Below are 13,613 nucleotides of genomic sequence, written 5' to 3' on the forward strand. Positions count from 1 at the left end.
TTTCACTGCTGGGAAGCAGCCTACTTGGCAATGGGTTGTACTCTGAAGTGCACTGTCTGCTTGAAGCAGCCTGTTCACTTTCACTTCTTGGTTTCCTAGTGACAGCATTATTTCTTTTTGTGTTTTATATTTTAAGTGTGTTTTAGTCAAAAGCCTATAATTGGTGATACCTTTTAATCCAATTTCATGGTCTCTGCCTTTTAGTTGGGGTGGTAGGCGCATTTACATTTAGTACAATTACTGAAATGAGTAGGTTCCATCTTGCCATCTTTTCTTTTTCTTTCTCACTTGTCCCATCTCTTCTTTGTTCCTGTTTTTCTTTCCTTAAAAAAAAAAAATTCAGTGATTCAAAAAAATTTTTTCCACTATTACTTCAGAGTTATTTCAGAGTTTTAGTGTACATCTCTGACATGGTGCTGTCCACTGTCAAGTGATGCTGTATACCTTCACATATTGCATAACCACCACACTGCTGTCATCTTCTCCCTGAACTGTATGCTGCTGTTGTACATTTTACTTCTATTGTCTTAAACTCAGTATGTTTTTGTTAATGACTTAATATTTTTTTAAAAGCTGTGAAAACCCCCAATATTTGCCCTGTATCCACTGCTCCTTACTCCTGTGCTTGGATCCTTGTTTTCGTCCACTACCTCCTCCTGCCTGCCCAAGGGCTGCCCTTAACATTTCTTGGAGAGCAGTTTGCTAGCAAAGAATTCCTCTGTCTTTGTCTGAAAATCTTATTTTGCTTTTGTCTTTTAAAGATATTTCTACTGAGCATAGAATTCCAGGCTGATTTTTTTAAAAAAAATTATTATTCTCTTAGTTCTTGAAGGATCACTGCTGTCTTCCAGGTGCATAGTGTCGGGTGAACCTCCTTTGCCTCCCACCCCCAGTGGCTGTTCAGGTGTTGCTTCCTGATCACTGGTTTGAGCCCTTTGACTGTTCCATGCCTTGGGTCTGCCATCCTTGTGTCTCTCGCGCTGGGCTCCTTCCTGGATCTGGGCTCGAAGTTGCCAGGCTTGGACCTGCGTGTAGTTTTCTGCACCATCTCTCCCCTGTCCTCTGGAACGAGTTGCAGGTCCTTCATGCCTTGTGAAGTTGTCCGTAGCTCTGCTTCTGTTTGGAAAGGCTCTCCTCCCTCCGTGTTGTGCTGCAGATCATCCTTTGCTGTTTATAAACCTTCCTTTTGCCAGCTGGTTTACCATGAGTGCCATCCAGTGTGATTTCACCTTAGACATCGTAGCTTCCACCTCTAGAAATGTGATTGGGTTTTTCTATGTCTTTCATGTCTGTCCTTAACTGTGCTGTTTTCCACCAGTTTAAATTGCTGCTTTGGTGTCCTCGTTGGCAAGTCATGATGTGTGTCAACTGTGTAGCTTTAGCTGATTGATTACTATCCTCCTTGCAGCCCATGTTTCTTGCTGTTTCTATGCCTGGTGATCTCTGCTTGGATGGTGGATGTTGTGAGTTCCAGCTTGTTGGTTCTGGGTAATTTTGTATTCCTATATCTTCTTGATCTATTTTTAGAGGTGCAGGTAGGTTTCTTAGAGTTATGAGTCATCTTTGTGATTTTCCAGGTGTCCTGGAGCAGGTCTCAGACTAGAATAACTGCCACACTATGCACCAAGGCCTTCCTAAATTCTAAGGGTCTGTGGGGACAGCACTGCTGGTGCTGTTGCCTGTCCTGTCCATAGTTTTGTCACTGTGAGCTTCAACAGACTTCCTGGTTTTTAAGCCAGGTGGGTGTTTTCTATTTTAAAATAATAACAGTGAATACAAACCAGACAGTTCTAGGTGGAGCCCAACCTGCCTTGTTCCTGTCTCCCACCTGGTCCTCATTTTGCCCTCTGGACCGAGGTCACTGCAGAACCTGCTTTGTTTGTCATCTTGATTCTTCCCAGTCCTCAGCTCCCTCCACACCCCCACATTAGGAATTAGTCCTTGACTTTTCACCCACTTTCTAGAGGCCATATTCCCATGTCTCAGTGTCCTCTCCACTCTGCACTCCTGCCTTCAGGAGTAGAACTGGGGACATAGGACACACTGGACTCCCACAAGTTTTTGCATCCTTCTAGCCACATGCTGGTCAGCAGCCCCAACTTGGGCAGGTGCTGTCCAGGGCCCTGCCCATGCCTGGGTGATTGTGCATGCTTCTTGCATCCTCCCTGGCAGCCTGGGGTCTCATGTGTGAATTTGGAACTGAAAAATTACAGCTGAGGCTCCTAACTTGCAGCTTGCTGTTGCTCCATGGGCTGTAGTGGCTGACTTGTCTCACAAGTCTTGCCCTCCTTGCAGGTTGAAGGTGGAGGAGCTGGAGGGGGAGCGGAGTCGCCTGGAGCAAGAGAAGAAGATGCTGGAGCTTCAGCTGGAGAGGTGCACCCTGCAGGTAGGCACAGGGCAGCCACGGGACACATGTTGTACCAAACTGGAAACTTCCTCCTGCACACCCTTCTTTACCTGGCTGGAAGTCCCAGGGTCCTACAGAGTGACAATCTCCTCCTCATCTGGAGTCTTCCTTGTGCCTTCTTTTCCCGTTCCTCTGCACTCACCACAGCACCTGGAGCCTCAGTATCTGGTGTGGGGAGGGCCCATGGGTTCAGAGTCAAGGGAGGCTTCTCTGTGTGTTTTTAGGTTGGCACCTACACCCACACCCATCACTTGTGGTTGTGACGTTGGGCTGCCGTCTATTCTGTTTCAGTTGAATGACTTTTTAGTTTTCATCCTCCAGACTTAAATTGTTCCATGGAGGAAACCCGCAGGTTTGAGATTGCCCAGTTTTTAGACAGGCCGTTGATTTTATCTTGGCACCTATTAGAGGCAATCAAATCTCCTTTCTGTAACCAATTCCTGGTGATGGGAGAGGTGACAACTTTGATGAAGTGAGGCACTCCGAGCTGCAGCTAGACTATGTGCCTGGCCCTAGGACCTGTCATCTTCTGTTCTAATTGGGCCACAGTCCTCAGCTGGGGCTACTAGCGGCTCGATCCCTGACTGCCTGGCCATGTTGCTGTGTCAGGTTGGATTTTCAGATGTCTTTCTGTGGAGCTAGTTGAAGAGAACTTGAGCTTTCACAGCTCGATGACTCCCCAGCCCTCCTGCATGTTAGTCCACTGTGTGTCCCCACCAGAACTGTTCATCCCCCTTTTTCTGCAACTGGGCTTCCAGGCTTTTCTACTAGGGGTCCTCCAGTGGGCTTGGAGAGGTTGTTGAGGAGTAAATGAGACAAGGTACAGGTGAACGCTGTGCCTGGCACACGTGGAGGAATGTTGGGCACCACCACCTCTAAGTGGGAATGCTCTGGACGGGGTCACCTTGAGTGTCCCTGATAGGAGTTACAGGGCAGCACATCTGGTGGTCAGTGCCAGCTACCCTATGCACCTATGTGGGTTGGCATGAAACTGTAGTTAGCCAGGCCTTCTGTGATTATAGAGCTCCATGTGGGCCCTTATTGGGGTGAGCCTCTTGCTGTGAGATGCTGCTCAGAGCTGATGGCTGGGCACCAACCTGGTAGACCATGGCCCTGTTAGCTCATGTCCACACCTGCTTTCTGAGCCCAAGTCTCCTTACTTCCACAGTACAGTGGAGTGGGGAACCATCAAGCAGACAGGCGCTGGGTGTGCGTGTGAGTAATACCCAAAGCGTGGCCAAAAGGGTTAGTAGAAGGCTGGGCCTGATGTCCTGAAGAACAGGGTTCATACCATGGCATGAAGACCAAGAGCCCAGCCTGGGACTACAGGGATGACTGTCCAGGTGAACAGGGAGGAAATAAGCTCAGAGGCATGGAGGGGGGCTGTGGGATTGGCTCTCGCCATGGAAGAAGCTTCTAGACAGCCCTGCAGCCACTGTCAGCTGTGATTATGCTACTGGGGAAGCAGATTTTTTAGAGCCAAGCTTGGGGAGGAAGCCACATGGACCCCATGGTGTCTTGAGCTTCTCTGGCACAGACTCTTGGCTGCCTGAGCTTCTTCTGGCTGCTTGGAGCCAGGCTGCTTGCCATACTGCAGCCCTGCTGTCCTCTTGACCTCAGGCCACAGCAACAGACCCCCAACTCCGTGTCCCAGTATTAAGCCACCCCCACCTCCAACAGCACTAGAGCTCAGCTGGACTCCAGTGGCACCCAGGGCCACACCTACCCTACACATGGGTGCCGTTCAGGAGGATTGGGTGATGGTCCAAATCCCCAGACCACAGTGGTCATCCCTTTGGTGACCACATGCATCTGCCTTGCACCATACCTACTGTACCTTCCCTGGGGTGAAGTAGTGTGGCCCTGTGTCCCTGGTGAGGAGATGTCCGCTCAGAAGTTGAGCTCTTCTGTCAAGGGTGCCTGGGCAGAGGAGCACCACTGGGGGTGAGCTGGGCCCTGTCTTCCTCCCTCTTTGTGCTCCTAGCCTGCCCCTCTGCCTGTCTCACTCTGGGCTCCTAGCCTGCCCCTCTGCCTCTCTCACTCCCCTCTCAGAAGTGCATGAGAACTTCTTGGGAAGCCTACATCTGGCTGTGGCCCAGGTGGCCCTATTCTGTTGTGCCAGGTCACCAGCGGCAGCATGAAGACCCCATGCTGGCTGCAGGTGGTGGCCCCAGCTGCACCTGTGCCAGGGTGGTGAAAGGCATCTATCCAGGGCTGAGCTGGTCCTGCCCATGGTATTGTCACCCATAGTAAGAGAAGTTCCTGTCAATCCCCCATGCCAAAGCTAGACTCATTTTCCATCCACTTGGTATGAAGGAGCAGTGACAGAAGCCTGACACGGGGACTGGTTTTGCAAAAGGGGAGCAGGAACACGGCTGGCTCAGGAGTGGCCCAGGCAGAGTGAGTGGATCAGAAGGTGATTAATACATGGAGAAAGAGAAAGGTCACTGGCTCAGGGGGTGGTCCATGCTGGACACGCCAGACTCTCTGAATCCCAATACCTCCTTTATGAGATAGGGGTGATGATATCCACATGTTGGGGACATCACATGCCAGGGGTCTACCACAACTCTTGGCTCGGATTTGGTGCTCCAAACATGCTCATGTGCATCTCCTTCTGTCCTTTCCATCTTTGAGGGCAAAGGTTAGCATGCATCCCACCCAGGAGCATTGCTGACGTGCTCATTCGCAGTACGCCTCCTACTCTCTGCTCCCTCTGGAGGAGGAGAACCTCTCCAGGTCGGGGCGCATAGAAAATTGATTGGAATCAGCTGCAGCGTGGCTTAATTGGGAACATATGCTTGGAGAGGGAGCCCAACTAGTTGGAACTTTTCATAATTAGTTTGCAGCTGGTTGGTGAGGAAGCAAATCTCCAGTTACCTCTTAGAGCTGGGTTTGTGGGTACACTCTTGTGCTCAGGGAAGATTGGTCATTGTATTGGCCTGTGTGGGGGCTGGCTGTGATGATGCCGTCCTCTCTGAGGGTCATTGGTTATGTGCACACTGGCCAGGGGTGATGTGCTACATTCCTAATGTAGCTACAGGTGGGCGGGGTACCAGGGCCTATCTGCACAGGAGGGCCTCCCACCAGCGGTCAGATGGACGCAAGCTTAGGCTATTGCTGCCAAGGTTGTGAAGAGACCCAATTTGGAGATGGGGGACCTATGGTAGATGGCCTAGGTAGCTGGTATGTGAAGGATAAACTCAGACCTACCATTTCCTACAGCAGATGGTGGAATTGTGACAGTGTTCTCAAATGAGGATAAGAATTTGGCACACCTGGTGGACCTCCAGATCTATGGTCCTCAGACCATTTCTAGGGCTGTTGGTGCAGCCACAGCAGCAGGGCATGCAGGAGACCTAGTCCTGTCCCTGAGGCCTGCAGCCTAGGGCATTCTGCCCACCCAGAGGTGCTAGTTCTCCTTTCCTGGAGTCTCTGAGTCAGTGGTCTCCTGTTCCCTACCCTAGGCACTGGCCTGGGACCAAGAACCTAGCAGCAGGGACCTCAGAGTCCTTTTTTCCTACCTTTAATCCTAATAGACCCCATCCAGTGTCCCTCTTCATGGTAGGTGGGCCCTGGCCCTTGAAGACTTAGCCTCCAACGTCTGGGGTTGTGTCAGCACTCTCCCCAGGATGTGGGCCTCCCTTGTAGGCTGTCTTGGGAGCATGCAGCTCCTAGAGGGCCCAGCATGTCCCTGATAAGCCAAGTCAATGCTGTAGCTGTTACAGTTATTCATGGTAATATCACGGGCCTCACTGTCTCATGTTGGTGATAAAGTACATGGTTTTCCATGTGGTTCTGATGGGCTAGAACCAGGTCGAGTGCTCTGATCACCTGGAGCACAGAGGAGTTTGTCCATGCGTTGGCCTGCCTGTGCTGGACACTGACTTCCCAGCAGGACAGGCTGTTTCCACTCAGCAACAGCAAGTTTCCATGAGGACATGCAGCACAGATCAAGCCCTGGTGCTCTGTGGGTGCCCCCTTTAGTCAGTGTCACCCATTAGTAATGGGGCCAGCATTTAAACCCAGTCCTCCTGGATATCCCCCAGCATTTTATTATGAGCATTTTTAAGCGCACAGAGAAGTCAGAAGAATGTTACAGTGAATGCCTGCTTACCCACCACCTACATCCTGCCAGGAATGCTGCTCTACAACATCTCTACCCATCCCTCCACATCCATCAGTCCATTTTATTCTTTTGATGCATTTTAAAGTAAATTGCAGACATCTGTATACTTTTCTCTAAATACTTCAGCATGCATGTAATTAAGCAGAATTCATCTCTGAGGTTCTGAAGCCTATGCCCCCGCCATCCCTCGGTATTGTCTAATCAGGGTGCTTTACCAGGAAAGTTGGTGGTCGAGGCTGATAGACCCCTCCCCTGAGACTTCCCCTGCTCTCCAGAGTGAGGCTGCCCTCCGCGGGTACCTCCTACTCCCCCCTCCGGCTGGGTGAGGCTGCTATGCAGCCTGCCTGAAGTGCTGCTTAGGAAGGAGCCCAGACGAGCTGCCCAGTGACATTTAAAATAAGTGTATCTTTTTTGGAAATGGAGTGGGTAGAAAATTGCTGGTTTCCCTCTGAGCAGAAAGCTTCCAGTGCCTAGAGACCTCCCCGCTCCTGTCTGCGTCACAGGAAGTAGCACCAGGCTCCTGGTCTCACCTCCTCCTTATCCCCAAGCCTGCCCCCTATTGATGCCCTGACAGCCTGAGTGCCTTCCCTACAGTGCCCAGGAGCTGCCCACCCTGGGCCCTCCTGGAGCCTGCTGGTCCCTCTCACCACTGGCTGCTGCCCCAGGGGCAACCCATTTGCCCTGGATCTGTGCCACTCCCCTGGCCTGCCTGCCAAGCCTCTCTGCATACTTCAAAAGCAGCTTCAGCCCCACCTGTCCAGACCCTAAGGCAGAATGGGCTCTTCTCAGGAGCCCTTAAACCTTTGGTTCTGCTGTTGATCCCCAGCTCTTGGCCAAGACAGTTGATTTCTTGGCAGCCCACTGCAATACTTGTGGAATGTTCTGTGGGTATCACCCCCACAGGAATGTGGGGAGAGTCCCTGAGAGCTCTGTAGCTCCAGAGCTTACTCCGTGGAAGAGCCTGAGCTCTTCCTTAGGACAGGACAACGCCAGGGCTGTGTCTCCACTTAAATCTCCCAGGGACACCACAAGGAGGGGATGTCATTGCTCCTGCTGTGCCAAAGGCCATAAACTCTTGTGACCCACCACACAGCAAGGAAGCAGCACAGCCACAGTCCAGACCCACTGCCCCAAGTCATGTCCCTCAGTAGTGTCCTAGGCTGTCCGTCTGTGTTGCCCCCTATTTCTGCCATGAATGCCTGGAATGCCTGCGCTGCTACTTCCCACTCATGTGGGAGCTGCAGAGAAGAGAACCAGATACCCTCCTGTGGCTGCCCTCCTCTACCCCTGCCCAGGCATCAACCTGGGAGCTCTGTGTGCTGGGCAGCATGAGCAACAGTCCACTAACTTGAAATCTTCACCAGGATCATGTGAAGTAAGAAGATGGACTTGAGGAGATTCAGCATTTTCTCTTTCACAAGGACATCAGGGTCTCCATTTGTCAGGACTCTGTGTCTCGTTGGAACGTGTTACAGACACATTTGCACCTGTCTAGTGAATTCACTTGTGGGTTTTGTATCTGGCTGCTTATTTTCCTGGCCCTAGTCTTCACTCTTCACTTTAGTCACGTGTCCTTGCTGAGTGCTGCTGGTGACCCATGAACACTGGACTCTGTGGCCCATTGTGGTGACTCTGTCAGTACCTTCACATTTCCAGGGAGGACAGGAATATGTGCATCTCAGCTCCATCCTGTCTGGTGCTGTGGCAGAGCAGGTCTCGGTGTCTCTTCCTGGCCCTGCTGCCCAGGCCTGCCCTGCTGGATGTTTATGTAAAATAAAACACTTATAAAGCAGAAAAAAAGCCCAGACCCACCGAGGTGAACACAGGCTGCTCATGTTTATTAACGCCGAAGACTAAAAAAAGCCAGTTCGTTGATGTGCATTTGTGTGGTGAAATTTCCACAGTGCTGATTTCTTTTGATTTTTTATGAGAAGAATGATGTGTCCTGCATGCTAAGCCCCTTCTCCTCTCTCCTCCTGAGAAGCTCAGTCCCTTGGGCCCACCAGCCCTGAGCACCAGCTGGAGCACCCAGCACACTGGCCCCCTGCTTCTGTGGCCCCCTGGCCTTGGGGCCTCATCCCCCACAGACATGGACCAGCAGACAGTCAGGGGAGAAGGCCATTTGGCAGGCACACACGTTGCTCACAGTCCCATCATGCAGCGGCATGGTGTCTTTTTGCTCGTATTCATCAGGACACCCATGCATCTTTACCACCACTGCCCACACAACCAGAAAGCAAGTGGCCCAGGGAGTAGCAGGATCTGTGGCCACAGGCTGCCTCTCCCTGTGGCGTCCACATCCACACTGTCATTCTCAGAGTGGTGATGTACCTGTGGGCTGCAGCACCTTCCTTCATCTCCATGTGGTCCTTGCCAAGGTTTTAGGTGAGTCCTGTATCACCTCACAGCCAGGCTGTGATAAAGGTTGGACACATCAGGGCAGCCCAGGGCAACGCCCAACCGTGAGACATGCTGTTCTCCATGGGACAGCAAAGCCAATCCCTACCCTCAGGTGATCTCCAGGAACTGATAGGACCTAGCAGGGAGCAGGATGGCAGGGGAGCAGCACTCACAGGGGCCCTGCACAGTGGGCACCACACTAAGCACCCCTCTCGCCACCCATATCAGAAATAGGCCAATAGGAGCTGTGTGGGTTCTCAGGGTCTTGGGCCTCGCAGGCAGGTCCTCTCCCAACCTTGTACACCATTCCATTATTGGGTCAACCTTGCCCAAGCAAAGGGATTTCAATGGCTGGAGAACTTGGACTTGGTAGAGATAAACTAACTCTGGTGCCACAGACAGAAAAGATCATGAGATGCATCTCATATGGTTTTATGATTCTCTCACGGGTGTTGTATTGATCTTAGAAAGCACATTAGCTGTGGGACCCAGAAAGTCCACTCCTAGGCCTCAAAAGCAGGGACTCACATACATGGGCGCCATGTTCACAGTGGTCAAAACATGGAGACTCCAAGTGTCCACTGACAATTAAATGATAAATAAAATGTGGTCCATCCATAACTGTGGAGTATTATTCAGCTTTAAAAAAGAATGGAATTCTGATACAAACTGCTGTGCTGTAGAAATTAGCCAGTCACTAAGGTCAATACACCTCTGCAAGATCCCTGGAGACAGGGTGTCACAGCAGGGAGTTGGGTGTTTAATGGGTGCAGAGTTTCAGTGTAGGAAAGTGAGAAGGTTCTGGAGGTGACTAGTGTTGATGGCCACACAAGGTGGATGTGCTTAATGCCACTGAACTGTCCACTCAGAAATGGTTAAGACGGGAACTTTGTTGGGCATCTCCTGGAGCAACACAGGCCATGGACGGGGGACCCAACCGCTTGGTGTCCATGACAAAGTGCTGGGGTGGCTGCTCTCTGGGCTCACTCCCATCAGGTGCCATTCAGCCCTCCGTGGCCCTTGGCCATCAGAACTTGCCACTACACCTAGGCCATCATTCACCAGCTGCTTCTCCGTTTGCCAGCCTATGTCCGAGGCTTCTGCCAGCTCTTACCAAGAATCAGGTGGGGTGGTTTGGGCTGAAGTCATTTGCCTTCTCATGGAGAGCCCATGAGAGCAGAGGCCACCTGATTTCCAGAGCTGCTTCTGGGGCCTGGATCACTGGCTCCCCAGGGATGCCAGGAAGAGCAGCCCCAAACTGTAGCCTGACCAGTGCAAACAGGACCACATTCCTCCTCCTCCAAGAACAGGGCCTGGAGCCAGGCTGGGAAGTGAGCAGCCATCCCAACCTATCACCAGAGTCAAGGGGCCCTGGCCACTCCCCGCCCTTCACTCACCTACAGTGGTTGCCGCCATCTTGAGTTTGCCAATGTCCCCACCAGAGTAACCCACCTGCAGGGCCTGCAGGCAGTGTGAGTCCTGAGAGGCCAATGGAGCTGGGGGCAGCGAGCGGGGAGGTGTTGAGTCCGGGTCAGGACCTGCATCATCCAAACTGCCTTCAGCCCTTCCCATCTAGTAGATTTTCTTTGTGACTCTTCCCTCCAAATTGCTCACATGCTGCCTCTAATAGCAGCTCACCTCCTGGGACCCCAGGGAGTGTACAGGGGATGGTAGCTTGCTGAAGTTGGCTGTGCTGATGGTCCTGCTCTGCTGACAGAGCTGAGGTCAGGGAAGTGCTGACGAAGAGCACATGGTCACCAGGTGGCACTGGATGTGTGGGAGGATGGCAGACACTCGAGATGCCCAGTGGGAGGGAGTTTGTGCTCTCGTTGCTCCGCCCAGCCCTTGTCCCCGCTGTGTGGCCGTGTCCTCCAGGGTAGGCGTAGGATAGGATGGCTGCTTTCATCACTGGCCAGTGAGTTGGGTTGTCCTCACCTCTGGACATCCCAAGAACAAGATTGGGGTGCCAAGAATTGGCCCAAAGTCATGCAGTTTGTAGCTGGTGAAACTGAGACCTAACTGGGCTCTCCTGGGTCCCCACACCAGCCACCAGTCCCAGGCGTGAGCCCAGATGTCTGTCCAGCATGGATCTTATCATGGCTGTGCAAAGGCCATCTGGCAGCCTCCTCCATCCCAAGGTGGAAGCTTGCCCAGGGCTGGTCACTGAGTATCATGCCCTCCCTTCAACCTGTCTCCTTCACCCTGCCACTTGGGTGTCCGAAGCTGTGGTGTGCTGGGGCAGGAAGCCAAATTCAGATGTGGGTGGGAAGGCTTTGCTTTCCTCACCTTGACAGCTGTGGGAAGAGGAAGGGACACAGGGCCAAGCTGTGAACACTGGTCCCAGCAGCACCTCTGGTCCTGCTACCGCAGACTGGCCCTGAGCTTGTCCCCAGCCTCTGGAGGCCCTGGCCCCTCTCTTAGGATAGTGCCGTCCTTCCTGCAGGCGCTGATGTGACTGTCCAGATATAGCTCCAGCCTTATGTGGCATCATCAAGGTGTGTCCCCAACTGGGCACTGCCTTGGCCCCTCCTGTGATCTTGGACATTGGATTTGGCTTTGCCTGCTCTGGGATCCTTTTGGGAGAAATGGATCAGATCCAGCTTTTTTCCAAGTTAGGAGGAGGAGAAAAACACAACGACCTGTAGGTCCACTGGGTTTAAAAGACAAAAAAATGCAACGTAGATGAGAGAGGATCTAGTACTTCACTGTACCTGGTTTGATGGACACCCCTGGGCTCTGCTGTGTGTCGGGGGGAGAGGCCCATGTTTTCGGACAGAGTGGAGTTGAGGATGAGCCAAGGGCCTTGGGAGACAGAGCTGGGAGACAGGCCTCAGGATCAGCACTTTTAGTCCTTGCTTCAAGAGCCCTGTGGGGACCTGACACCCTATGCAGGTGTTGCAAAGACCATCCTCTCGTCTGTGGACCCATTGCTCTTCCCAAGCAGCCAGACTTCCATTATACAGATGAGGAAATTGAGGCTCAGAGAGAAAGGAGTGTGATTGAGTCTCAAACCCAGCACACAGCAGTACATGTTTTGGACAGCAGAATGCCAGTTCCAAGGGCCATGCCCTGGGCACTTGCCTTGAGGAGGCCCATGTTGTGCTGCTAAAGTGAGCAAGGGCCAGGCCTTTGCTATCAGGGCTGGGGTGGGGGTGGGAGCTGCAGCATCTGTGGTGGCCGCTGTCTGTCTTTCCCCATGGGTCCCATGTGTCTGGCACATCCAGCCTCACTGGGCAGTGAGAGGGCTCTGCCCTCCCCTCAGAGCTGCAAGCTCCACCTCCCTGCAGGCCATCCCAGCAGGCAGCAGGGTGTGGCTGGCGATGCTCGGGCTGCGTGGTCTTGGAGGCCTGAGGTTCAGCCCAGATTAACCCAGTTCAAACCTCAGTGATCTATAAAGGAGGCGCCTCCCTGCCCTGCCTGTGGACTAGCAGAGGGTCACGTGGGCTTCCTGAGGCAGCTGCCCAAGCCCAGCTGCCTGTCCCTCCTCTTGTCCCTTTTTGAGAACTTGTTGCTCACAGTTCATAGCCCAGGGCCTGAGGATTGTGAAGGGTCTGAGCCAGGTGGCTGAGATATGGGGCTTGGGGGGCTCCCCCTGGGCTGTTCCTTCAGAGGACTCTACTGGCTGTGGCGGCTCAGCACTCAGCCCTTCCCTGGCTGAGGAAGGCTTCCCCCAGTTCCCCTGACCCTGGTGCCTCCCTGTCATGGTCACCTTGGTGGCCTGGAGTTTAGCATGGGGTCAGGGATGGACAGATATGCTCTCTTCCACGTTGTCATCTGCCTTGTCACTAGGAACCCAATAGACTGTCATCCAGGGAGCGTTGTGAGAAGAGTCCCCAACCTGTGCTGGGCCCTGGCAGGCCCTTCCCTCTCCTAGCCCTGCCCTCCCTTGTCCTCACCCTCAGAGCTGGGACTCCAGCCTCGACGTGGGATACGGGGGGTTCCACGTACAGCGCTGGGCTCCTGGCCTCTGCCTTTTTCCTGGTTCAGTTCTGCCCCTTCTCCAGCCCCAGACCCAGCAGCCACCGAAAGCTGCCTTGCTCTTGTTGCCAAGCTGTGTCTCCTTCTGCCAGGAGGGGTATTGATTTGGTTTTGAGGCTGGATGATTTATAAATATGCATAAGGATTGGCGGTTATTTAACTGTGCTTTTTAATTCTCCTTGCGTTGCTGCCTCTTCCCAGCAGGGTCTCTTAGTATGCGAGTCAGGTACAGGGTGGCAGGCGGCCCTCCCTCCCTGCCTGCTGCCCGAGACCTTCCCAGGGGCAGCTGGGCCCTGGGGCAGCCGCCTGCCTGGCAGGGACGCAGGAGCGCCTCAGCATGCAGGCACTCAGGGAGGTTTTGTACTTGAAAAAGAAGGTCCTTAAAGATCCAGTTCCCTCTCGCTGTTTCACAGAGGGAAACCGAGGCCCTGAAGATGGGGGCCTGCACATTAGGGGCAGAACTTACATTAGGAGCAGAAATGAAGCCGATGCTGATCCCACCCAGGGCAGTGGCTGTTCATCTGAATTTACATGGACTTGAGAAAGAAGTCCCCGAAGTAGAGCGGCCAGGGGTGGAGCCTCAGGCTGTCCCAGGGCACCGGCCCCTTAACACCCCCTAGCTCCCTGAGCCCCTGAGCAGATTCTTCTCAGGAGCACAGTCCACAGGCCTGGCTTGGGGGAAGCTGGACCCGGATCCAC

At 53.1% G+C, this 13,613-nt stretch overlaps 1 protein-coding gene across 10 annotated transcripts in view; it reads left to right on the forward strand.

The window, feature by feature from the left end:
* Mad1l1 (mitotic arrest deficient 1 like 1) overlaps window positions 1-13,613 on the forward strand; it is a 357,731-nt gene that overhangs the window by 240,995 nt on the left and 103,123 nt on the right. For all 10 annotated transcript variants that reach the window (XM_027922766.3, XM_071605258.1, XM_027922768.3 and 7 more), the window contains one exon: window positions 2,296-2,386. In XM_027922766.3, coding sequence (XP_027778567.1) covers window positions 2,296-2,386 — 91 coding nt within the window. The remainder of the gene's footprint in view (window positions 1-2,295; window positions 2,387-13,613) is intronic.

The sequence above is a fragment of the Marmota flaviventris genome, chromosome 19 (genome assembly GCF_047511675.1).
Source record: "Marmota flaviventris isolate mMarFla1 chromosome 19, mMarFla1.hap1, whole genome shotgun sequence".
Lineage (NCBI taxonomy): Eukaryota > Metazoa > Chordata > Mammalia > Rodentia > Sciuridae > Marmota > Marmota flaviventris.